General features: G+C 42.4%; 1 protein-coding gene across 6 annotated transcripts in view; it reads left to right on the forward strand.

Annotated features, from left to right (window-relative positions):
* pard3bb (par-3 family cell polarity regulator beta b) overlaps nt 1-27,149 on the forward strand; it is a 297,029-nt gene that overhangs the window by 150,025 nt on the left and 119,855 nt on the right. For 5 of the 6 annotated variants that reach the window (XM_072685655.1, XM_072685657.1, XM_072685659.1 and 2 more), the window contains 5 exons: nt 2,968-3,138; nt 11,074-11,206; nt 16,790-16,883; nt 17,679-17,791; nt 25,130-25,174. In XM_072685655.1, the coding sequence (XP_072541756.1) occupies nt 2,968-3,138; nt 11,074-11,206; nt 16,790-16,883; nt 17,679-17,791; nt 25,130-25,174 (556 nt within the window). The remainder of the gene's footprint in view (nt 1-2,967; nt 3,139-11,073; nt 11,207-16,789; nt 16,884-17,678; nt 17,792-25,129; nt 25,175-27,149) is intronic. The other variant, XM_072685658.1, reaches the window with a different exon arrangement.

Raw genomic sequence — 27,149 nt, forward strand, 5'->3', positions numbered from 1 at the left:
TATATATATATATATATATATATATATATACACACACACACACAAACACACGCACACATTATATATGTATATATATAATATATGTATATTCTTGAACTGATTATCTGCGTTTTTCCATCTCTGACGAGAGAACGCTCCAGTGGCTATGTTTACATGCAAAGACTTTCAACTCAAGTGAATTTTAAGGGGGAAAAAAAAATCCCTGACTAAGAAATAATTATTCTTCATAAAATCACCTGTTCCACAATTATTGGCACCCCTAACATTTCTTAGGAAATAAACGTAATTAAAGTATTTCTGTCAATTCTACAGTAGTTTACGAAGTTGATCAGAGTATGTAGGAACATTTAATTAGTAATTCACAACTTCCTGTTTCCCTGGGGTATAAATATGATGTGACACCGAGGCCATTTCTATTCAACATGGGAAAGACAAAGGAACATACCATTCAAGTAAGGCAGATGTGTGTTGACCTCCACAAGTCAGGCAATGGCTACAAGAAAATAGCCACTCACCTACGCCTGCCTGTCAGAGGAATTAAGAAGTTTAAAACAACTGGAACAGTGGTAAACAAGCCTGGACGAGGGCGCAAGTTTATTTTGCCACCACGCACAGTGAGGAGGATGATAAGAGAAATAAAAAGGTCTCCAAAGCTCACTGTTACAGAATTGCAACAAATGGTAGCTTCTTGGGGTCACAAAGTCTCCAAAACAACCATCAGGCGCTATCTGCATGCCAACAAGCTGTTTGGGAGGCATGCACGGAAAAAACCTTTTCTCACTCACAATCATAAACGCAAACGTTTGGAGTTTGCTAAGCAGTACTGGAACTTCAACTGGGACCGTGTGCTTTGGTCAGATGAAACTAAGATAGAGCTTTTTGGCAACAAATGCTCTAAGTGGGTCTGGCGTAACACAAGAGCTGAGAATGCAGAAAAGCACCTCATGCCCACTGTGAAATATGGGGGAGGATCAGTGATGCTGTGGGCCTGTTTCTCTTCCAAAGGCCCTGGGAACCTTGTTAGAGTGCATGGCATCATGAATGCTTTGAAATACCAGGACATTTTAAAACAAAATCTGGTGGCTTCTGCCCAAAAGCTGAAGATGGGTCGTCACTGGGTTTTTCAGCAAGATAATGACCCAAAACATATGGCCAAATCTACACAGAACTGGTTCACAACACACAGAATCAAGCTCCTCCCATGGCCATCTCAGTCCCCAGACCTCAACCCCACTGAAAACCTGTGGGGTGAGCTGAAGAGGAGAGTGCAGACGAGAGGACCCAGGTCGCTGGATGATTTAGAGAGATTGTGCAAAGAGAAATGGTTAAAGATCTCTCTATCTGTATTCTCCCATCTTGTGAAACATTATAAGAGAAGATTAGGTGCTGTTTTGTTGGCAAAAGGGGGTTATACAAAGTATTAACATCAGGGGTGCCAATAATTGTGGCACACATCATTTGATGTTAAACAATTATTTCTTAATGTGGGATTTTTTTCCCTACTGAATAAATTCACTTGAGTTAAAGGTTGGATTTTACTCTTTTTTTCCATCCTATATTATTTAGAAAAAAACTCAATTTATTAGAAGTTAAAGAACACCTCTTAACCAGGAGTGCCAATAATTATGGAGGGCACTGTGTATATATATATATATATATATATATATATATATATATATATATATATATATATATATATATATATTTGTGTGTGTGTGTGAGTTGAAAATGCCAACAGAGCACTTTGTAGAGGAACACGGAATGAGACATTTTCTAGCTGTTTGACTGCTTAGAGCCTAGACCATTCACTCAGCCTCATGATGCTAGGTGGAAAGGTTTACAGAGGCAGACACCACTGTAATGACCACCCGTCTCATCATCTTCAGCCAGACAGTGCTCAGAGCTATTTCAGCACCGCCATCTCCATTAGGGCACCCAGTTAAAGAGCAGGGTCACGGGTCAGAGAGTGCCGTGATGTGGTGGTGTGTGTGTGGGTGTGTGCGCGCTCGCGTTTTTGACATTTCACATTTGTCATCCGCAAGCTATTTTGGTGCCCCTGCTGAAAGACACTTCTGCAGGCACTTAAATCTGTCCCATAAAGCTTCATTAATATACACGTCCCATCATTCACAGCTTTTACTCCACATGACTTCATTTTGCACTTACTTGGCTGCTGAATGGGCTACACGTCTGGGTATTGATAGGAGGTGTTTGAACGCACACCCGTAGCTATGTGTTGGGAATCAATATTTGGGTTGTACTCCAGTAGGAGGTGAGGGAGCTACAGACAAGGCAGTATCGTATTACATGTACAAATGGACCCATCGTCAGTGTAATTTTGTAACGGAGCTAAATCCTTTGAGTGTGAATGTAGCAGACTGTTATCAGTCATTAACGATTAGCATTTGTCTGGCTTATATCTGACCAGCTGTTACTCCACTTAGCCCACTTTTCTGGTTTAACCCTCATAGTTGTTCTTTCTCTCTCTCTCTCTCTCTCTCTCTCTCTCTCTCTCTCTCTCTTTCTCTCTCTCTCTCTGTCTCTCTCTCTTGCCTGAAGATAAGGGAGCCAGATCAGAGGGCTCTGGTGTGAAAACTAATTAATATTAATCATAATGAACTTTAGGGCTTTTTACTCTGCATGTAATATGCATGTCCTATAATGTGCTTATACAGTGCCATAGAGACAGGGCTGCTCGGCATGGGGAGCCGTTGCTCCTCGACAGCAGGCCTCCACGGGCTCAGCTTAGTGCAGAATACAGACAGCTCCAGGCTAAGGCAACGCTTTAGAAGTTCATTCAGATGAGGTGGCAAAAAGTCATGGTTTTAGCCCTTAGAAAGTAGGTCAAGGCCTAGATGTAGGAAATGATCCCAGTCAGTGCTATGAGTTCTGAACAGTGAGTGACTTATGGGACATGTCTTTGTTCAGGCTTTATCGGCGCGTGATTGATTGCTCTTGTGTCTGCAGGACGGTCGCCTGCGCATCAATGACCAGCTGATTGCGGTGAATGGAGAGCCACTCTTGGGGAAGTCCAACCACGAGGCCATGGAGACCTTGCGGAGGTCCATGTCAATGGAGGGGAACCTGAGAGGGATGATCCAGCTCGTGGTGCTCCGAGCCCTTCTGCCATCTAGCCAGGTAAGCTTCTTAGCCGCGGAGTCCCATGGTTTTTAGCCCTGGAGGTTTGGTAACCTGACCTTCTCGCCTAGCTGCAAGGGTCTTTTTTTTTTTATTTTTCACTATTACCTAGAACAATAGCCTCTCTGCTAACTATTTGTAGCATAAAACTCGGAGGTAACTAAAGAAGTAGCTGCTCTCTGACGTAAGTGGTAAAAATTGAGTGAGTGTTTTGGGTTTCTGAAGTTTGGGGCCCCTGAACTTGCATAGTAGAGTAGCATAACCACTGGGTAAGCCCTGGCACTCCTAGCATAGCCTTCTAGCCAGAATAGTCCTCTGGCCCTAAAACCCTGTAAGCTTAGCCTGCTAGCCTAGCGCTACTTACTTTTCTGCTGCTCTCCCTCCCTTTGTTACACCTCTGTGAAGTACCTAACACTAGGAACCGTTTAGTCACAGGTGTTGAGCATATTCATAGCTTGAAGAGCCTTTTTTTCCTCTGTGCAGAGATTCTCTTTGACCGAGGTCAGCTCTACGCCTCCAGGGAAAGTGATATAACTGCACAGCACCACAATGGCATTTCTGTGCGCTTTTCAGCCTCCATTGTGTGCCGTTTCCCTGCTGAAGCACACACTTAGAGTGTGTAAATGTGCAATTGAATATGAGAGGGAACAGTGGAGCATTAGTGGTGTGTGTCTGTGGAATTAGAAATGAGGACTGAATACAGTGAGATGTAGCGTCGCAGCGTGTTCCCCGACCAGCACGCTCTCTGTGGTGCGTTCATAACCTCTCTTACTCTCTCTTTCTGGATCCCCCTTACTCTTCCTTTGTCTCAGGATAGGTGCAGAAGTTAGGTGCAGATTTGTGTGGTTCTGCTGTTTCGCCCACACATGAATACTAACCAGCAGTGGCGATTGATCCATTAGACCCACAGTTTAACGGTTCTTCATTGTGATGGTACCTCGGAACGCACAGTTATCTCCCTCTCAGGAACACTCGCACATGCACATTCCCATAAAAGCAGCACTTCAGGACTTTCAGGACTGGCACTTCATTATTAAAAAAAGGCCATTTAGTGGCTTTATCGAAACAGTTATTTAAAATATGTGAACAGACAATATCAGCTGATTATAGTTTGGTTAAAAGGAGTATTCTGATTGTAGTTGAGCTTCTATTGTTTTTTACAATATACATTTTTAAGGATTTCTACAGGCTTCTCTCCTATAAATGAAAACCATTGGTGAATAATTCAGCCGGAAGCACTGTGCAATTATTACAACTTATCCCATAGGTGGGGTTAATTGTAACTGACAGAGGTTAAAGAGCCTGGTAAATCGATGCAAACAATTAATTCAGTATAATTATAAGCTGTTTGAGCCAGATGAGATTTCTAATCTAAATGCATTCGAATATATTAATCAGAATAAATATGATTTGTGGGAGAGGAGACGTTAGCGCTATAAAATGGTGTAATAAAATGGAATTGTGTATTTATTATATACGTGTAGACGTACTACAGCTATAGTACAATTTGTCTTGTCAAATCTTCATTAAAAGTTAGACAGTCAACAGTTTGGGCTTATTTGGGGACATTGTATGCATTGTGAGATAAATGTTTTGATGCGTTGGTATACCCTTAGATTTTGGTTATTAAAAACTAACACTTTCTGAGAACTTTTACAGTACTTTTATAGTACTTTTGGTCTACAGGGAAAATCTTGAGAAAATTGTCTGTCAAGATGACATTGCTATGCAACAGGAAGACCGAAAGGATGTTCTATTTTAACCTGATTAACTACATAAAATATCCATGTTACATTTGTTAATGTGTGTCATGCTTTCCCCTACCTCCCCTCGTTGTCTCTTTAATGTTTGAGTTGTTTTTTTTTTTTTTCTCCTTCTTAAGTGTCCCAAGGGCAAAATCTAGCAAAAAACAACAACTTATACATTCTACACCAATAACACTGGAGATATTAAAACAAATGTAAGATTGGGCTTTTTCATTGCACTGGTGCAATGATAGCCCCCAATACCAGGATGATGAAATATACACTAATTATTGCTTGTTTTATTGTAATTCTTTGTTTAAAAGCTGAAATCTGAAACATTAATTTATTGGCTTGTGAAGAGCCAATGGAAATTTGTGCTCTGGAGGCATCTTTATGGAAATGTGGGGGATAGCTTGTTTTACTCAGTAGAATTGACTGAGACGTTTTATTCTCATCTCTGGATATCAGTGAAAATAGTCTTCTGAAAGCCTCCAAGGCACTCACAGGGGTGCTTTGGGCAGACGCCCCACTGCCTGTCCACTTTCACCTCGTCAGTTTTCCTGAGCTGCTGGAATTTACCTCCAGCAGAGCGTTAGAGCCTGCTCTCCTCCTCTGCATCTGGCTTACAGAGCATCCATATGCTCGCCCCAGGACCCTGCCCTGAAACACACGTGTGTGTGTGTATACACACTCTAGCCTCATCACACACACACTGCCCCCCAGGTCTCCAACTGCTCCAAAATTGTGTGTAATTAGGCTGGACAATGGAGCGGCCCCTGTGGACGGTGGATTGATGGTTACTGTGGGCCCTCCATACGGGGCGGCAGGCGGCGAGCGATGGGCATGGCTGTGCAGTGGTGAGATTGTTCTTCTGAAATAAAGATTCATGTTCATTATGTTTTATGGGCTGTGGAAGGGCCGTCATGGTCGTCAATGGGGCGTAGCAAGAGAGGGGGGCACTGGGACTGATGGGAGGCAATCGATCCCCCCCGGAGTGTGGCACGGCTGTGGGAGCAAACAGAATGACGAGACGGCGTGATTAGTGGTCATTCTAGGCATGCATGATATGAGGGTTTGTTACTAGGGTCTGAAAGAAATGTAACATTTTTGTTTTGTTACATACTGAGAGATATTTTTACATAACCATTTAAATCAGTCTTAAAGCCAGTCTTAACAGCCTTTTTTTGTTATAAAGCTTATGTAGATTTGTATTCTGTATTCTGTTCAGTATTTTCACTGAAAGTCACTGATAGTGGTAAACCCATGTGACCTTAAAGTAAAAGTAAACTAGAAATCAGAATTGACCGCTTTAAAGATAGTATATAGTTTTTATTACTGACTGTTAGTAGTAATTTATTCATATATCATTTAAAAGATAAATGGCTTTTGTGTATGCTTTGTGTCTTACATCTAAATATAAGGGCTTTTGCCTGCCCCTGAGCCGTCACCATGCACCAGTGGTGGGGACAAACACTATAGTCAAAGCAAAAAGGGTTATATATAAAAACTGTATGTACTGCTAAATGTGCATAACAAGGGTGGGACCCTCTTTGGTAATGTTCCCCCCCCCTGATTCACTTTAACTTTAAAAATGACAGATTTTATCACCCAAACAATACATTGGTGCAACCCTCATTGTTGCAGGGTTACATCATCCAGACAGATCTAATGCAAGGAGAATCAGTCTTATTTAACTTGCTTTTATTTTGGTAGGTTTTTTTTTAAGGTCTTTTTAATTCATTTTAATCCAGAATCAACATATTATAAAAGTACAAAAGAAGAACAAAAGTTAACTCCTGTCTCGGAGCTATAATTAAAATGCGTCTTTATGTTCTTTTGCATTCTCCAGTGTGCCGCTTTGCTTTAGGGAAAATCTAATCCTCCAAGTTGTCGTGCCTAAAACCACTTTGTGTCCATTTCCCCTGACCTAACTTCACACTTCACTAATTATGAGCTCTCCCAGAGACATCAAAGAGCAACTCTTTGTGCACAATTAAAAAAAAAAAAAAAAAAAAAAAGGCAAACCAGAAACAATGAAGCAAACTGCGAAGAAAGGAAGAGAAGATGGTCAAAGTAAAGAAAGGGTCAAATGGAGAAAAAAGAAACGTAGGTGAATACAGATGGCTTAGTGCAGACGTTCTTGTGTCTCCTCTCCAGTCTAAATGCCATTATGCAGCAGCCAGATCTAATCACATCCTTTTCAGCAGCTTTCTCAAGCAGCCGTCTAAATAGCTGTGTGATAATCTTGTTACAGTGTAGGCATTGATAATGAGAAGCAACCCAGGGTGGGGAGGCTGGAGGAACTGCGGTTCAGAGACTTTTTCTGTCCCTCCTGGGCTTAGGAAACCGTGGCCTATGCTGTCCTGGAGCCTGGGGGGTCTGCGGGGCCTGCCGGGCCTGCCGGGCTGCTTTTGTTTTACACAGCAGGTTCAAATGAGTTCTTTATTGTGCTGATTAGGACAGAAGTGGAGATTGTTGAAGATATGCCGGTGCGTCCTGGAGCTGTGTGTGTATGGGTGTGTGCGCACAGTACACAGGGGCTGAGTAGACCGAGTAGGCCGTGGGAACCGGACCATGACACTTTTCATTCAGTACTTCTCCATTCTCTTTCTCCTTAGCTCCATCTCCCTTTCATTCAACTATCTCTCATGCTTTTCCTTTTTTGTTCATTCAGCCCATCCTGTTTTCTTGCCTGTCTCTCAATAAAGGAAGTGAAGCCCTGACCACTTGTTCCACTCTGGGTGTCTGCTGGTACAATTGGTCAGCAAAGACAGGGACATGCAGTGTTACTCTATTAGTGAGTATTTTCATTGACTTCTGTATTACTGTTGCCTAACTTTAACCTCAGATAAACCAAAAAGCAACAGTTTGGTGTAGTTAGAGTTAAGTAAATAAGCTACATTTGTAGTGGAGTGTCTGCTTTTATTTATTTATTTATTTATTTATTGTATCTACTTTTGCAACATTGAGCTAAGCTCCTTCTAGAATAACCATGTGTTCACGCTAGCAGGCGACAACTGACCAGTCATTTCCTATGGGAGTACTCAATCTGTAGCTGCAATGTAGCGACAAGCGACTGAATTGATATTTCCTAAACTTTATGCAAATGAATGAAACCGTGATGGAACATCCTAAACGATTTGGCTCCAACATTTTCCACCAGTTGTAGACACATATGGGGGTGGTTCCTACCAGCATTGTGTTCCTATACTCAACAGTGTGGTGATGAACATGGAAGAGAGCCTCAGAACCACTTCTTCTGTCTTTCCATTTTAGATGATCTGTGCACATATACAGGACAAAATACACGTATTTAATTATGATTTTTCAGGAAAAAAAAATAGATACATGCAAAGTATTTGTTTTGCCCATTACATTCTATTACAGTCGAAAGCTGGGCCTTGTACACGCCCACATAATAGACAAACTTGGGGCAATGTAAGTGACTTGTCGTCTTGCTAGTGTGGATGGAGGGTAAGAGTCAGTGCAGATAGATAGAAAGGCATTACATAAGTGCAGTACGTCACATTTGAATAAGTGAGAGATTCAGTTGCTTCACAGTAAGATGGATTGTCAGTCAGTGTTTGACGATAGCAAGGGACATGGACGTTTGTTCCTCAACGTGGGTGTCCGTGCTGATGCTTGTCTTCCATGCGTTTTGAAGGCTGGCCAGACAAGCTGAGCCATATTAAAGCTTGAGGGGCTCTAGTATGGATCCGATTTTGGCTTTGTAGGCCAGCATCAGGGTTTTCAATCTAATGCGTCCAGCGAAGGGAAGACGGCAAAGGACGGCTAAACTTGTGACGATTGAAGTGGAGTCGTGCTGCTGCCTTCCGGGTCAGTTGCAAGAGCCTGATGGCAGCTATAGACAGATCAGTTTCTAGTGAATTGCTGCTGGAAAGGCTGAACAAGCACCTTGTGAAGAGTCTCCTTAGACTGAAAGTGTTGAGTCTTCTAAATATTCTAGTGGAGAAACTTGGCCCAGTGAGTCGGGCTGGCATCAGGAGCTGAGAATGGAAACTGGTCATCCAGAGTTACACAACGACTTTCCACAAAAAAAGTTGTTCTTACAAAGAGCTTAGGTCTTTACAAAGTTCTGAAAATGCACACGCTCAAACACGTGTGGAGGAAATCTATTGTCCTGTCCTGTACTAATCTAAACTGATCTTACTTCCTTTCACTGAAGTTCTAATGAGAAGGATTTGAAAATCCCTCCCATCCAGCCTAATTCAATCGAGCCTACCTTGCCAGTGTAGCTTAACACCAGTTTGATGAGCGTTCTTATTCCACACACCAATCCCTGAGCCGGGTGCTTTTCTTTTCTGCTTTCTTGCAGCCTCAGCCGGGCTGAGTGCGGGTGGAGACGCTGTCTTAGTCATTCCTGTGCCGCGTCAAGCTCTAGAAGTCTTAAGCTTCTCTGATCTTTATGATCTTTGGATCCTGCCACGTTGCTGCACCAGCACATTTTTTCCTTTCTCTTTCCCCATCTCTTCATCCCTTTCCCCCCCTCTCTTCACGTTCTGACCTGATTTGATGTATACTCCTTTTTTTTTTTTTTTCTTTACACTCCCCCTCTCCTATCTTCTCTGCTCTGTTCATTTTCATTGATGCCCCTGCATTTCCTGACTCACATCCTCTTTGTGAAATTGCAAGCTCTGTGCTCTTTTGTTTTTTTCTGATTAAAAAAAAAAGGCAAATGGCAAAGTTGGCCCAGGATTCCTCATTGATCCCCCTGTTGTAATCTCATTTTGGAGCCTGCACTGTCTCTTCTTTCCTCAGACCACCCCCTCATTCTACCCCCCCCCCTCCCCCACCCCCACCCCATCTGTCTCATGGATCTACTGTCTGTAGTCTTCTGATTCAGCTCACCTGTTAATTGACAGGCTTAGTTGGTTTGTCTAAGGAGAGAACTGGACAGACCTGGCCTGGAACCGAAGAACACAGTTCTCTAAGCTTTAATTGGTAGGGACATTGGTTGGGAGTCCTAACCCAAATATTGCTTATAAAATATATTTCTAAACCCAGCTTGGACCAGACCACCGCTAACCAGAAATGGCCTGTGAGAAACCTGACCCCAGCCTTCCAATATTTACGAAATGATATGACATGAGCAGTCTGGTCCTGTCACATTCAGACAGATATTTCAAGCTCCAGATCACCCCACTGAACAGGAGACGGGTTTAATAGAACTAATAGAATAGAAAATCATTTTTCACATCTGTAAAATTCCAGGGCATTCCCAGGGTTTCTAAATTTGATCCTCACCCAAGCCCATTGACTCAAGCCAATTGTTCCTCAAAGCAAATCCCTCTTACCCCTCACACTGCAACTGCTCTGCCAATCAAGAAAACAGGATACTCATAAATGGCAGAGAAAAGCACCAGTGCACCGTCTCCTTCCTTGAATGAAGTGCCTACTGTGTGACTTGGAAAGCAGCCCTCTTTTGTGTTGCCCAGATACTACACCCCCCCCCCCCCACACACACACACACACACACACACACATACACACACACAGACACACTTGCGCACACCATACTAAAAGAAGACCTACCCCCCCCATCCCTACCAATGGCAGATGCTGAGTAAACACACCCCCAGTTTAAATATATATGCCCTCAGTTTGCTTTCCTAATGGGCCACAATTAACCAATCACATGCAGCTTGTGTGCTGCTGTCTGTACAAGCCATTAAAAGACACATCTGATGGCTCTGTGATTTCCCCTCCAGTGTTTGAGATCTGCCAATCGTATTAGCATATTTCACCATGAGCCTAGACCCCAGGGCAGGATAATGAAATGACTTTCTATATTCCCATTCTCCCTCATTCTGCCCCCCCCCCCCCCTTGCCCAAGAGACAGTGGCTGGAAATCAGAAGAATCTAGCCAGTTCTTTCTGTTGCTGACGGCTCTGCTAATCAGAAGAATTAAGAGCTTTTCCATGACCTAATCTTGCAAGCTTTTTCCCCTGTGCTCATTGTTTAAAGTCTTGGATTGAACAGCGGCAGCATTTTTTTGGAAACCCCACACAGCCTTGTGTCCGCTGTGTGTGCTTTGGGAATTCGGTGCAGTTTTGTGGTGTTCACAGTTTGAAAGTTTTGACTTTTCCCAGGTCTCAGCTTGACTCTGTGTGTCTCTATAATTCACAAACATGATCAATACAGTGACAGTGTGTTTTGCACTCTATTCCAGGAGTACCCAGACACACGGAAGATTCTCAATCGATCTTTTGATAGCTGTGTGGGGCAGGTTGGACTGCTCAGCCAATCGGACGGCCTGCTACAGCCCCCCATGGTGATGAACAGCATCTACGAGCGAGCTGTTGGTGAGTGATGCGTTTTCTCTGCCACACACTGAGAGTTTAATATCAAATTTGACAGGTTGAAATTCCAAATTTCAGTTAATAAAAGTCAAAACATGCTTTGGATCCTGGTATTTCCCCTGTATTATTTACCAACCATTCACCATGAAGCTTTACCCTACACGCATTACCCTAACTCTGTTCAAGTCCCTTTGCTTTGGTGCGTCTGTCAGATGTTAATGTGTGTGTCTGTATCAGTGTGGTGTTGGCAGTGTGTTCACATGTCAGGTTGAATATATTAAGTGTGCCATACATGCTAGTTTGCACTTTCCATCACTCTCATACCTGGAAAGACTCCCTCACTGCCGCTGCGTCTCTGGCTGCGTGTTCAACTGAGAATTACAGCACATTTGTGATTCTTTTCATGTTAAACATTTGTGTGTGTACCCTGTCATGTGGACCATCCCTTCAGCTGAACATGAAAGAGGAGCTCTTCTCCACCAGGATTTAGCAGCACTAGAAAGTAGGTTTAGATGGAGCTCTGTACTCTGCATTTCCTGGGCTGTATATTTTAATGTGTCTGTGTCTCTCTGTGTGTCTCTGTGTGTGTGTCTGTCTGTGTGTGTGTCTTTCTCTGTGTGTGTGTGTCTTTCTCTGTGTGTGTGTGTGTGTGTCTTTCTCTGTGTGTGTGTGTGTGTGTGTGTGTCTTTCTCTCTCTGTGTGTGTGTCTTTCTCTCTCTGTGTGTGTGTCTTTCTCTCTCTGTGTGTGTGTCTTTCTCTCTCTGTGTGTGTGTCTTTCTCTCTCTGTGTGTGTGTCTTTCTGTGTGTGTGTGTCTTTCTCTGTGTGTGTGTGTGTCTTTCTCTGTGTGTGTCTATGTGTGTCTTTCTGTGCGTGTGTCTGTGTGTGTGCGTGTGTCTCTCTGTGTGTGTCTGTCTCTCTCTCTCTGTGTCTGTCTGTCTCTCTCTCTCTGTGTCTGTCTGTCTCTGTGTCTGTCTGTCTCTCTGTCTGTCTGTCTGTCTGTCTGTCTGTGTGTTTGTCTGTCTGTGCGTGTGTCTGTCTCTGTGTGCATGTCTCTCTCTGTGTGTCTGTGTGGTGTCTGTCTCTCTCTGTGTCTGTCTCTCTCTCTCTCTCTCTCTCTCTCTCTCTGTCTCTCTGTCTCTCTGTCTCTCTGTCTCTCTCTCTCTCTGTCTCTCTGTCTCTCTCTCTCTCTCTCTCTCTCTCTCTCTCTCTCTCTCTCTCTCTCTCTCTCTCTCTCTCTCTCTGTGTGTGTGTGTGCGCACTCTTACTTTACACTTTACCTCCTATCCCATTTAGATTTGTAGAACCCAGTAATGATCAACCGTAGCCACAAACCTTCATCTGCTTGTTATTTATTACTGTTGATTTCACGTTTCATAAATATGTGCTTTTTCTAATACTCTCTCTTTTCATTTCCGCTTACAATCCAGTTGGGAATAATTCAAGGTATGGCTTCCTCTTGAGTAAAGCCTAAATAAAAGATGTGCTGTGTTTACTGCGTGCTCTTGCTGTTTGTTTGTTTTGTTTTTTTTCCCTCACTACTGACCTTGAGAGCATTATGTTAATCTTCTGAATGTTATCTAGGCCATGTTTGCGCACATGCCGCAGTATTGTGGGCTGTTTAACATGTAGAATAATAAAGTATTTCAGATGCATAATATTCTCTTCAAGAGAATGGCAAGAGTTGTGTTTTCCCCCTGCATGTTTCAGCCATTTGGGCTAATAAAGTCTGAGTAAAGACATTTACAGTTAGCTGCTAGAGCAGTAAAAGAAAGCTAATGACTGCTTATATATTTATGCATGATGTGCTCTCATTTGGAGTAGCTTTCCTCAGGAGAGCTGTGTGTAATTACAAGCCAATATATCAGTGGGCCGGGAACCGTGGTGGGCTGTGTGGCGTGGGGAGATATGAGTGCACAAGTATGTCTGTTTCTGAAAGAAGCCTGCCTTTAACTTCTCAGCTGGGCCAGGCCTTATTCCCCTTTTTTGACCTGTACTGAGCAGATGGAAGTTTATCTGGAGATTTTTGGGTTTCATTTCAAGGTTCGGTTTCTGTTCCTCGCATGTCCATGCAAAGTGATCAGATGCTTTTCGTAGAATCCACTGGGAGCACCATACTGGGTAAATGAATCAATCCACAAGCAGTTTGTTTCTCCATGCCCCATTAATCTTCTTTGATCATGATTAATAAGATGCACAATATATAGTTTAAATGACCCTTAATGTGCTGTGTGTTGAAGAGAGTGGCTTGTGCTGCTTGCCCGTGGTTCTTCGACATACAGAGAGCACACAACACAGCTCAGATATAGCTGGTCCTGACCTGTGCGGCCTCTACAGTAGTAGAATTATATTCACGTCTCTAGAAGAAACACAGTTTTACGCTGCGGGATGTTTTCGATAAGGTGCCGCTTTGCGGTGCTCTGGCTTGGGGAAAGGTTTGGTAGCAGCGCTTTAGGATTAATAACCCTTCTTCAGCTTGAAGAGCCATTGATCCATCATCTTCAGATGAAACGTCTTATTTCTCTCCTGCTCTTCCTCACTTTAGCTGATAAATAACTCTGCCTGTGTGTGTGAGTGTGTGTGGTTGCATGTGTTTGGAATACACAGTAGTTTGAGGAGCCACTTTGTTTCACTCACTTTAACATCGGTTCATCTTTAGTGCAACTTTAGTGTGTGTGTGCGTTCATGCATGCGTGTGTGTGTGTGTGTGGATGATGAATCACCCTCACCCTCTGCCACACAAACAGATGAGATATGTACTAATACTAATAAACAGTCATCGCCGTGCAGGATCATGAGTAATGATGACTGGTTTGCCTATGCGCAGCCTGCTGATCTGTTCGTTTGTCAGGCACGCTTTCCAACCCCACTGTGCCAAAACAGCCTCTCCATCACGCAGACAGAGAGAAGACCGCTTTCCCTGCCACACACTCCGCTCCACACATCTAAACGCAGCACACTGTGCCACTCTTACTTTGCAGATTCGCTGCACTCTGTTTATTCCTACATTTAAAGTTTAAAGAAGCCATGAACACTGAAGTCGGCATGGTTCTAGACCAGGGCCGATCTAGGTACGTTTTAAGGGAACTAGGCCGGTCCAAGCATATTTTAATTGCCTGGCGATGGGCTGTTTTATCCTTACTGTTTCTTATTTGTGCTTTATTTTTACGCCTGTGCTAGAGGCTACATGAACAGACATAACCTGCAGAAGTGAGGCACGTTTTCAGAAGATCAGAACAGTCTAAATGTCTGCGGACTGTTTTACAGTTAAAGCTCTATTATCAACAACGCCACTAGAAAAAGCCATCTTTCCTCACACTAGAAAAACTGAAGTGATTCCACTACCACATATTTAAAAAAAGAAGCTCAGTCAAACTGCCTCACAATCGGAGTTCAACACAATGTAATGTGATGATAAAAAAAGATTACTTGAGTACTTGGCCAGTACTCAGTTCAGATTAGGGGCCCAAAAAAATGTGGAACATCACATCATAGCATAAACCAACTCAGTAGCATGTTTTGTTAATAGAAATGGTTCCTTCAATATCTATATTAAATGAAAAAAAAACAAAACCCACTGTCATCATTGGTACTGTCAATTAACCCACCCTCTCTTAACTCCCCCTAGCACTAGCAGTGCTCCCAACACTAGGAGGGTAAGGAACTTAAAACGTCTTCTGATACATTCAAATCCAGCCACCACCTCTTTATCGCCGGGCAGCTGACACGCAGAGAAGTGTTGAGGGCAGAGAGCTCCACCTACCCATTTGGATATAGCATGCTTAATTGCGCTCCCTCAGACTCCAGCCACTGACGGCAAAGCGGCATGGCTCAGTTTTTATCAGCCTAATTGGAAACGAAGTGTCCCACTCTGCACACCACTCGGGGCTTTTTAGGGGTGGTAGGATGTTCTAAGTAACAGGGCTAAGTAACAGTTCTAAGTAACAGGGCTTTTTGTCCTAAATTTATATTTTAAATGTATTATTTTTAATTATGTTTATATCCCTACATATTTTAAAACATGTAATGAATTATCTAGCACTTTGAATGAGCGCAGTGTTGAAAGGTGCGCTTTATATATCTATATATATATATATATATATATATATATATATATCTATATATATATCTATATATATATCTATATATATATATCTATATATATCTATATATATATATATATATATATATATATATATATATATATATATATATATATATATATAGCGGCATCAGCGGCATTTGCGAAACGCCCTGGTACAAGCATTTTACATTTTCAGATGTGCCAGCAGACTAAAGCTCATCAGAAATGAAGGGTGGCTGTACTCTTTAAGAGCAAAAGGGTTCCAGCACTGAAAGTGACTCTCCAGTATCAGTAATGTAGAAGGTTTGTTAAACATCTAGGAATTTAAAAGATTTGTCATATTGAACTCCACACAAACACCCCCTGCAGTGGGTTAAGTTCTGCACTGTTGATTTCTAAGAGCATTAATCACCCCTATTGTCATCTCTAGCTAGCACTATTCACTCCCTCAGCCTCAAATGGTTCTGAATTGCGCTCTGATCATGCTGTGATCATGAGTGAAATAGAGATGCATGCGTAGGCTTGCGCACAGTGAACAGATTTTGCTCACTGGTGTGTCTTTGTTTAGTGAGATGGAGATGAGAGCCAGGAGGTGTATGGCCTCCCGGGTGCTAGGTAGAATGTAGCAGTTGGTGATAATCAGTTTAGGCAAATGTTGCTCAAGCTGAGCACACAGTCTTTGTATTGCTCTCTTAGCTGCTTTACCCACTGTCATTTCCCCCGCTGGTAAAGCAATAGTTCAGCTATATGCCCCCCCCCCCTTTTATTTGAAACGTTACAGATCTACATACTACTTTAGTATGGCTGGAGTCATGAGTCTAGTCTAGCTGAGAAGTAATGGACATTTAAACTTCATTGAGTTTATCACACACTTGCCTGAAACCATGAATAGATTTGCTTACAGTGGTGCAATGCCTGTACATACATACATTCATACACACGCACACATATATCAGTGCACATTATGCAGGAATGTCTCATAACTCGTTTTGCTAAGAGAGTATCATTGAAGTAATCGTTAAAATGCCAATTATTTATTTTCTTTCATTCTAGTACTCCACAGCCAGTGCCAACTGTATTTTACCAAGCGTATCACTTTTTTCTCCTTACACACACACACACACACACACACACACACACACACACACACACACACACACACACACACACACACACACACACATACAAACTCCTATTTTTGCTGTCTTAACTAAGCTTAGGGTGAAGAGTCATCTGCAGCATTGCTCCCATTATCCAAACAGTGAATGATCATTAAAGCGTGAGTGGCGATTGCAGTGTTTTTGAGCTGATAATAGGCTCTGTCTCTGTGTCCATCTCTCTCTCTCTCTGGGCAGCGGCCACACTGTCACCTTTAGCTACACTCTTTCTTTCTGACCCCAGCAGCCCTTGCTTAAATTAGGCTGCATAATGTTCCTCACACAGCTCTCAAACGCCTTTAATGATGGCCTTTCTGCTTCTCTCCTCTTTGCCTACTCTTTAACAGTTCCAAATGGAGGTTATGGTGAAGATGAAGCTTTAAGTCCTTACAGGCAGGATGGAGGTTTGAATGGAGGCATGAACCATCACCCTAATCAGAGGTATTATTGTTATTACTATGTTGCATTATTTATTTTAATTATTTGTTTTTCTTTGATAATGTAAATTCTGTGCCATTGTTCTGTTTGTGCCCACCAGAATGGTTGGAAATGGGCTAACTTGCCGAACTGCTGATGAAAAAGAATGACATTTTTTATTGTCTGACTCATCTTTAGCAGACGTGTCAGTAGTTATGGAGGATACTACATATTGGTTTAAAAATATACAATATCATCTCAGTTCACGGCACTGTTTATAAAGGAGTACCGTTACTGTTGGAACAAAACCTTATGTCTACAACAGACAGCAGAGGAAACTGCATTGTGAACTCTTGCCAGATTTTAAGGAGGAATGTGTTACACACTGGTCTGTTTGTGTATTTCTTTTCTTTCTATTAATATCTTCAATTAAAATTGGAAGATAAAGGTAAAAAAAAAAAAACTTTTAACACTAATACTTTAGTGTTAAAAGGTTTTTTTTTTTACCTTTATCTTCCAATTTGGTATTGACCAACCCATTCTCCTAGCAACTCCCCCTAGCACAGTACCGTGCTCACTAGGAGGGTAAGACGTGTCTTCTCTGGTACATGCAAAGCACTGGGTGCCCAGCTCCATTGCGCTGGCTAACATCTCTTAAGAAAGAGACAACTCTGGAGTGGCTCAGTATTTAATTCTAGTATTCTGAAATGTGTAATATTTGGATGAGTTACTTTCTGGCTTTGTGTACCTGTGTAAAACCTTATTCGAATCGAAGTTTAAGGGCCGTATGTTATGTTTCCATGTGTGTGTTTGAGTCAGTTTGGAGTGGGAATCAGGCTCACGCTCTCCGGAAAGCCCTCTGACCGCTGTAGGTCCACAAGGTTCCATTATTGAACATCATCATGTCAAGTCCTCCAAGAGCATGGACCTAGGTAAGACACCATACCCCCTGATCCAAAGACTACATTCAGACTAGTGACTGTTGCGTGAGTAAAAGCAGTAGGAGGAGTGTGGGCATATGGAAATGTACAAAGTCTGAGAAAAAAAAGACACACTGAGCTGATGTTTAAAATATACAGAGAAAAGACAACCTGGTAGACCAGCAAATCTACCAATGGACCAATGAAGTTGTAATGAAGGTAAAAGGTGGGTGCACTGCATAACTAGGTTACTTTCTGTTATGTAGTGTGCTTTCTGCTCTTTACCTGATGCTAAAAACTGGGTAATCTAATTGCAATTTGAACTAGAAAGGTGGTCTCTTACCGACCAATCGTAGACACTAGTAGATCTGTGATGTACCTTTCAGTGCCACCAATGTAACCAAACCCAGACGCGCACACACACACACACACACACACACACACACACACACACACACACACACACACACACACACACACACACACACCTCTGACTGAAAGCTCTCCCTTCATCTTTTTTTTGGATTCCTCAGAGAGAACAGAAATGTAGACACGCTCAGGCTGCCCTAGTAATCTCTTTCTGATATGAAATGGCTACTGACTGGACTAAGTGCACGTTAGGAAACAGATCAATGCTCATCCTCTCCATAATGCAATTAATCTGTGTTCCACGTTCAAATTTGGCCCCAGAAATCTAATAACAGTCCCTCTTTCCTAGATGCATCACATGCGAACGCAAACCAAATCTGTGTCACATGATGGCGTTTTAACAAACACTTGTGAATGTATTAGGGCCCTTTATTTAATAGAGGACTGAAGGGGCGGCTCTCCGGTGACCGCGGTGACCGTCGCTATGGAGGGCGACACAATGGGCAGCGGAATCAGCCCCGCATTCCAATTTCGTCCCGTGTAAAAACCAAATGTAATTTGATTCAGTGTGCGGGTATGAAATTGGATGTCTTCGATATGAGTGCTATGATATTAATAATACATAACCTGTAAAAAAAATTAAAAAGAAGAGTTAAAAAAAATCCCAATAGTTCATGAATAATAGAATGTTTGAATTGTGTTTTAATTGAATTTTTTGACGGCATGCTCACATTCACATTGGCATGGGCAAAAAAAAAAAAGAACTGGCTGAGCTGTGCCCCAGGCCTTCTCTCTGGGGGGCATCCCTGCAGGCATGCATACCATTACAGTGGGTGTAAACCTGTAGAGGATATTTAAGCCTACTACCTGGCTAATGGCTTTGTTCTCTTTACTGCGTGTGGGATTGTTTGTGCATTGGAAGCCTTTTTGTGGAAGCGTGCAGTTAAGCATTAGAAACAAAGAGTGCCAAGTCTGCCTTGGCCCACATTCTCAAAAGCATTGTAGTGCTAACTGTACAAACCTTCAAAGTGATGCTTATTGTACCATTGTACAGTGATCCCAATGCTGATGAAATAAACAGCCTTTGTTTATTGTGAATGTTCAGCGACATGCTGCCATGTAAACGGTTTGGTCTCATACTTAACTAGATGCTGCATTTGCTGCTTATTTTAACCAGCAGCAGTGTAGTGCATTAGTCAAAGTCTTGGTGGCTTGAATCCCTAATATGGCCACAGGGAAAACAGGCTTACAACCACAGCTTTGCAGATTTCAAGTCTGTTCAAGGCATAAAAATGCATTGTGATTAGATATGTGATCGGGTATTTTGCAAAACTCAATACACATAGTATTTTCTCTGCATTTCAGTCAAACAAGCTGCAGTTTCACCAGAGAATACACAGAGCAGCCATGGTGCCAGTATGCTTTGACATTCAGATCCCTTGCTTTGTTTGATGTTTGTAGAGCTGTTTTAGTGTGTTGTTAGTATGATCACCTTTACAGCTCTCAGTAAAGGTTACCATGCTGTCCTTTCACACTCTTTCACAATGTTCTGTATAAAATACCAAGGGTTGTAACACCAGGTGTCTGACATCTAAGGAAAATAAGACATGATGCCCATTAAGACTGTCTACAAAAACAAAAAAAAAAGGTGTAACCTGGAGTCAATGTTAAATGTTAAACTGTCAGGGTGTTAAAATGGGTGTTAAAACGACATAAAGCTGATTTTGGGCTGAAACCTACTCACAAAGCTAGTCTTTACTTAGCTAGCTCGGCTATAGTTTCACCAAGTGTCAGACAAGTGACTGGTGTTGGAGTGACAGAAAAGGCGAAGTAAGTCAGTTTCTGCTGTGTTTGGACTCCTGTCCGACTATCTAGGCTTAGATAACGCAGCACAGACTGTGTTCCAGCTAACTGAGACTCAGTCTTGGCTCCAGGTTTATGGTGGGCTTGTCATCACCAACATTTAAGTCCAAACCTGACCTGGGCTTTCTTGAAATCGTCCAAACCCTCTTAAGCCTCAACCAACCAGAGACCAAGAAAACTCGTAATAGCACCTACTGACCTATAATATAGTGATAATGACAGACAGAATAGGTGTAATTCCCACAAATGTATTTAACAGTCAGTGCATTTGAACAGCATTTTAAAAAAAATCTGGATTTATTTTGCTGATCTTTTGAACCTCTCTACTAAATCTGGACCTCTTGACTCCTGAATGCCAAATAAAAAACAGGATTAAATGGGGAAAGAGTAAGGCAAAGTAACATGGATGTAAATGCAGGTCAAAAATCTGTTAGAAACCCCAGTATGAAATCTAAACCCCAACAGTGAACTTTCAGGTTCTGTCAGGATCAGACAAATTTTTCAAGTCAGCACTAGGTAAGCCTACCTCACTAAGAATGCCAAGATGGGGTGAATTGTCCCTAAAAACCACTAAAAAAGATTTACCAAGAGGCTTGAAGGAGGACGTACGGTCTGCTTTTGGACTTTTGGCATTTTTGTGGGTATCTCTAGAGCCTTAGCAAAGAGGATATCAGTGACAGTTTGGTGCCACCCTGCCTCCCTCTGGACAGAGCGAGGGGATGGATGGAGTAATGAGAGCAAGGGGCGAGATTAGAGAGGTGCTCCAGGTGCAGATGAGTTGAGAGAGAGATGGAGTAAATAAGAGAAGAAGCGAGAACCCGCCGGGCCATTGCCTTCGAGGGAGGAAGAGCAGAGCGAAACAGAAATGAAATGTCGCCTCCTGCGAGTCATTTTCTGTGCGGATTTGATGGGTAAGATGACTCTAAAAATTGAATGTGCAGCTTGGAAATTGAACACTGCAGCACATTTTCAGATATTAGCTAAGGATGACCCTATTAGCTCTCCTTTTTTCCCCCCATTTTGCACAGAGTGAGGAATATTTCACTCTGCTAAAACACTGGATGCAGCAGAATTTCAATTACACTTCATTAGTTTTTCACATTTGGTTCCTGCAATGTGATGTTCCAGTAGGAGCACAGCTACACTAACTGATTGGGTTTCATTACTCACACTTTCTCTTTTTCACCCCCCGTTTAAGAGGAATCTCGCAAGGAGTTTGAAGAATGATAAAGAATTGTCTTCGGCTAATCTTAAGTCCTATTGGGAATGATTCTGGGTAAAATCACCAGCAGTACTTACTGACTAGACATTTCTTCTTGAATCAAGGGTATTGATGGGGATTGTGTGCCTCGTTTGCTACATTAGCAGCCACTACTCTTGGAGGAAGACTTTACACTAGATGCTGAAACGATGGGAATGGGGATCTGACTGAATCCAGCCACTGGAACATTAGTGAGGTCCGATGTTGATTGATTAGCACTCCAAGTAATCCCAAGGGTATTGGATGAAGCTCCAGACCACTCTCTAGTCGACGCTTTGCATTAGACAGAGTGAGGGTCATATACAGCTGCTCCAGAGCGCCCCATTCTGCACCTTGTGGCCATGCCTGTCTATAGAGATGTGTGTGCACAATTGTGCACCTGTCAGTAATGAGTGTGCCATAGATAGCTGCCTTTACCTATTACAAGGGGTAATTGTCTGGTTACTTTTGGACATATAGTTTATTATCATAAAGAGGTTTATGCTGCATACTATTTAGAAGGTAGTAATTAAAGCCATATTTGGAGTCAGTGGCCACAGTGGAGGTTTTTAAAAAGCAGTAATTTATTCTAGTCTGTTGCTGAACTAATGCTGAGTGGATAAAAAGTGCACACTCAACACTAGTTAAAACCAGCCTCTCCTGAGAGAATACTTCAGTCATCCATGGGAGAACAGTATGTGTTTTGGTTTGGTCCTCTTTTTTTCCAGTCCTTTTGATCAGGATCTGTCCTAAATGGTGGTCTTTCATGTATGTGTGGGGGTCCAAGGCCAAAGTGTGTTATTCTCCTGAGCTTTTCTTCTCACCAGCAGGCTAAGAACGCAAGCGGTCGATGAGAGCATGCTGTTACCGGGAAGTTAATGCCTACATTATTCATTGACCTATTTTTGTATTGTTTCCACCCCTCTCTGTGGAATGTGCAGAATTAGATTTAGTAACGCTGGAAAAACACCATTACCCAGTTTCTGTTTAAGGAAAAGCCTGGGTCCAAGTGGAATAACAGGAAAGCACTGTCGATAGGTGACGGTTACTGAAGTGCAGTTAAGTTTACTTGTGAATACTGCATTTGTATTTCAGTCACACGCAGGGTTGGAAATATGGTAAAATTACTACTTCAGTAAAAATGACTACTACTGTAGTAACACTTGAATTGAAATCGCAGTATTAATGTAGAGTAGAGTAAATGAATTCGAAAACAGCTTGGTTAATTGTTGAAGCCTTTTATGTGAAGTCAGCCACCACCTCTTTTCGAACGGGCACTAATGTAACATCACTAGGCAGGCATCACACTTTGAGGAAAGCGCCAGATCCCCAGCTCTAATAGATCATCCAACAGACACCATTGTGACAACATCACAGTGGGAGTGGTGAAGGGAGAAAGTGCTGTCGACCCACACTGAGAGAGCATGGCCCATTGTGCTCTCTTTGGTTCCGGCTGCTGATAGCGAAGCAGCCTGACCAATAGCTTTAAGTTTAACAAGCATAATTAAACATCAATTAATCATTTGTTAATTATTCAGTCAGCTGAATGCTTCTTTAAATGTCAAGTTATTATTTCTTTCCTCTTCATTTTTTTTTTAATAAACTTTGTATCTCTAAGGTGAACAAACCTTTTGTCTCAAACAGTTCAAGGTTGCTTGAAATAAAATTGCATTAAAACATGAAAATGTACTTTTATATCTCATGTAAATGCCTTTATTTAGTCAAATAAATCATATCAAGTGTAATATTGATATCTATTCTTTTATTGAGATTGCTGTCAATTTAATTAGCTATTAATAATTATTATTATTTATTATAATTTGACAGAACACTATAAGCCAGCTGCTACTGGACATTCTCATTCTCTATTTAAATATATGTTATTGGTTTTATTGATCCCTCTTAATATCAAACTGTGCCCTCCTATGCCATTGTTTTGCCATTTGCCATTGATGTTTTATATTAATATTTAAGATATATTTCCATTTAGCTTAAATACATTTCAAATTATTTAGCAAAAACTGAACAGCAGTAAGGTTTTGTCCTGCTCTTCCCTACCCTTACTCACTGCTCCTTTGAATTTGGAAACATTTTTGGAAAGTGTTAAATAATGGTGCTTTCCAGTTGCAGGCCTAGTGCTGGAATTGTCTGTGAGCAGCTACTGTTGTAAGACTGTGATACCGTGGGAAGCTGTTCAGAATGAAATAGTTCCTTGTTGCGGACTCAACATCTTTATAAATCTGGGATGAAGTATGATGTACGTACCAGAAATTAGCACGGACACTGCTACAGTCCTGAGCATGCTGTAATGGGTTTCTACATGCGATGTGCTGCCAAAAGAGGCAAAATGACTCTAGTGCAGTTACACGGTTGCTTTGTATGGGGCTAGTTTGGGCTAGTTTGTTGACTCTGATCTTGTTAAAGCTGTTTTGTTTAGCCTGGCTGACTGAGCTGAGTGCTTTTTAGCTCAGAATATGATAAAATTGGTCTAATAGTGTTTATGTGGCCGCTGTATTTCGTAGAGCTTTTTTGTGTGGCGAGTGGTCACATGAGCGGAGCACCCCAGAGAGCCTGGCGCTTAGTCTGTTTCACTCCTCTGCTGGGAAAAATTGACCTCATGAAAAATGAAAAGGATTATTTAAAAGCGATTGCAGTGTAATGAAAACCTATTATTGCTGCCGTCCCTCGCTGCTGCGAGCTTGCTGGCAGCTGCTGCTCTCTCTCTTTAAAATCCCATGGATTAGCCTAGCCACTGCCTCTGCTGCTCGCCCAGATTTGCCACTATATGTTTGTTGAAGGGGCCCAGACGCCTATAGCCTGCCGCTTGTATCAGCGCTGGCACACACAATAATTATACCGAATCTCGGCCAGTTTCCAGCCCCTGTGCTTTTATCCCTAAAATGACACGCTTCTCAGGTGGCATCAAGGGAATGAGTGTTGGCTAATGAAAACCATAAGAGCATTCCAGTTCAACACCCCCATTTTCTTTAAGTGAACCGGCTTCGTTATTGGCTGGGTGATACATATATATATATTTTTACCCAGTAGACGTTCCACTCGCTGTCAGGGTCTGGTTACTGATTTATTTTCCATTTCATGGCACAACTGAGCTGCGGCAAGCGAGAGGCTAAGCGCTGGCGGGCTGGCCGCAGACATGTGTACTTGCACAGGGGCACAGCTGCTTCAGCTCACAGCCTCCTAATGAAACACAAGTCCTGCTTCTGCACACGCAGGAGCGCCATGTTCTCCAGCTTTAAACAGGCTCAGCACTCGCTGCTGGAGAACAGAGGATTTCAGCTGCTGGAAAATTGACAAGAAGTGCAGGCTTTTTTGGAAGGTGGGGGGGTATCAGATACAGTTGTTAACATGTTGTATCATGTTAGAGCTTGTAGGATCTTTGGAGTTAGAGAAAAAGGCAGTTGGCTTTTTTCCCTCTTCTCCAAATGGATGTTTTTAAAATTCTGTTTGAAAAGGTTTTTCCCCCAAGTCTCAGATTTGTAAGCTTGCTCACGCCAAACTTAACGTCTGTCTCGCTCTGTTAAAGAAGCTGTCAGAAAAAGACTGGTCTCTCAAGGTGTGAATAGATAAACACACACGTCCACACTCTCACTCACCCCTGAAGCTAATCTGTCCACATTTAGCTGGGCAGGGGTGCCTCAGCGGTATATATGTATTGATCGAAAGGCTCACAGCTGGCCATGTGTCTGTAATTAGCGGTCATTAAAAGGTAACCTGAGAGTGGGCACACTTTTCCCCCTGCCCTAATCTCTCTCTCTCTCTCTCTCTCTCTCTCTCTCTCTCTCTCTCTCTCTCTCTCTCTTTCTCTCTCTCTCTCTCTCTTTCTCTGGCTGTCTCTCTCTGGCTGTCCTTTTTTTAAGTTGCAGATGAAAGCAAAGTGGGCGCCCTGGCGGGGCAAAAGTCAGGTAAGGAATGCAAGCGCACACGCACAAGCACAAACAGCTGGGTTTAGGCAGCAGCTCAGTGGCCTGTTGATGGAGGGCTTCCATCTGGCCTGATGCTGATGGATGAAGGCCTGAGGCATGAAGCTGCAGAGATTGAGTGCGCAGGCCGAGCAGGGCTGGAGAGCAGCGAGGACAGACTTCTTCCTTTTCAAAGTCACAACAGCAGCTCCGTGGTTCAGCTGTTAAATTCAGTAGCACTTGGTCCAACTTAATGGATTGTCCAAGCATATACTAGGTTACTTTATTAGGCTCACCTCCTACCTTCAGCCTATGCCTGTCGGCCACTTCATCAGAAACACCTTCCCTATGCATTTTGTAGGTTTACAATTACAAACCATAGCCCATCTGTTACTGCACAATTAATCAGCCACCCCGCACCCCATCCATCAGTGGAAAGTGACCAACATATAGGACCGCTCACCAGACATTATTTGAGTGGTTGCCTGTTCTTAGCACAGCAGTGACGCTGACATGGTAGAGGTGTGTTAATGTATGGTGTGCTGGTACGTGTGTATCAAGCACAGCAGTATCATATATTCAGTAACCGCATTGAATTATTTAGCATCTGTTATAAAGCTGGTATGTGAGTTATCTAGTTATTAGAGTGAGGGATACTGCAGTGAACTGTAAGGAGAGGTTGGATATACTCTTTAAAATAAAGGTGCTAAAAAAGGCTCTTTGGAGTGATGCCATAGAAGAACCACCTTTATGGTCCCTATTGATCGTTTTAGGGGATTTTCATGAATGTGTAATATGTGAGATATACATGGGAAAACTTTTTTAACGTTATTGGTCCCTCCCAAACCAATACACCCCAGTCACAAGCCATTTAGGTTCCTGTATTTTTACCTATAATATATCATGCTTGGCTTGTAATACTGTCCCTGTTAGGAACGAATGTCCTTATTTTTCTGGGCCTCACTTGAAACATGTTAAAATAAACTAAAATATCAGAAAGGGGTCCTTTTTAGTTACAATAGTTACATTAATGCAAATGAAACCAAACCAGTGCTAAAATATTCTATTGTCTATGAACACAACTGATCTGAAATATGAAGCATACTCGCAATACTAACCAAAAGCCAAATATCAGTTTCAGAGTGTATACCAGGCTTCTTCACTTCTGGAGGGCCAGTGTCCAGCAGATTTCAGTGATTCCCCTGCACTAAAGCACTTACTAGACTTTGCAAATAACCGATTATTTGAATCAGATGTGTTTAATCAAGAAAACCACCAAAATGTGCTGGACTGTTCACATGCAACATCACCGGGAGCTTGGAGGCAGCCAACCACTACGCCTTTAAGCCAGTCCCGCGCTTTGGCTTAGCAAATCAGCGCGTCCGATCATCTACAGTCAGCAGCAGCACCTGAAACTCATTAGCGAGCGAAAGGAGAGAACGAGCACAACACACGCAAATTATGTCACTGGACATAACCCTATTATAATATTCTAAAAAAAAAAAGACCAAAACATGCTAAAACATACTAAACATGCTAAAATATGTAAAGAATTAGCAGATTAGTATGTCTTATTTAAATTGCCATCTTGGATGAAAATTAAAAGGTGGCCATTAGCTATCGGCCAATGCTCAACTTTACAGTACTCTTGAATGTGCTGTGTATGCTTGTGTGTTTATTGGTCCGACTGATAAGCTCACCTTGAATGTGTGGCCCTCAAGCTGATGGAACATGTTTTCACCAGATGCTTGCTCTCCTCATCTGTCCATCTTCTTCTGTCCCTGGTACCCCTTTCTCCATTAGTCATTCTCTTCCTCTGCAATCTGGAGCTCAGCTCGGGGCCAGCTGCTGTTACGCTTAAACGAGGTAGATGATAGTGGAGATTAAAGAGAGGAAGAGGAAACGGCCTGAGGGTTTCCCCCTCTCATATGCCTCTCTCCTCACTTCCAGCCAGTACCTTGCGGACTGTGGCTTTGAT

This window comes from Salminus brasiliensis, chromosome 8 (assembly GCF_030463535.1).
Source record: "Salminus brasiliensis chromosome 8, fSalBra1.hap2, whole genome shotgun sequence".
In the NCBI taxonomy this organism is placed as follows: domain Eukaryota; kingdom Metazoa; phylum Chordata; class Actinopteri; order Characiformes; family Bryconidae; genus Salminus; species Salminus brasiliensis.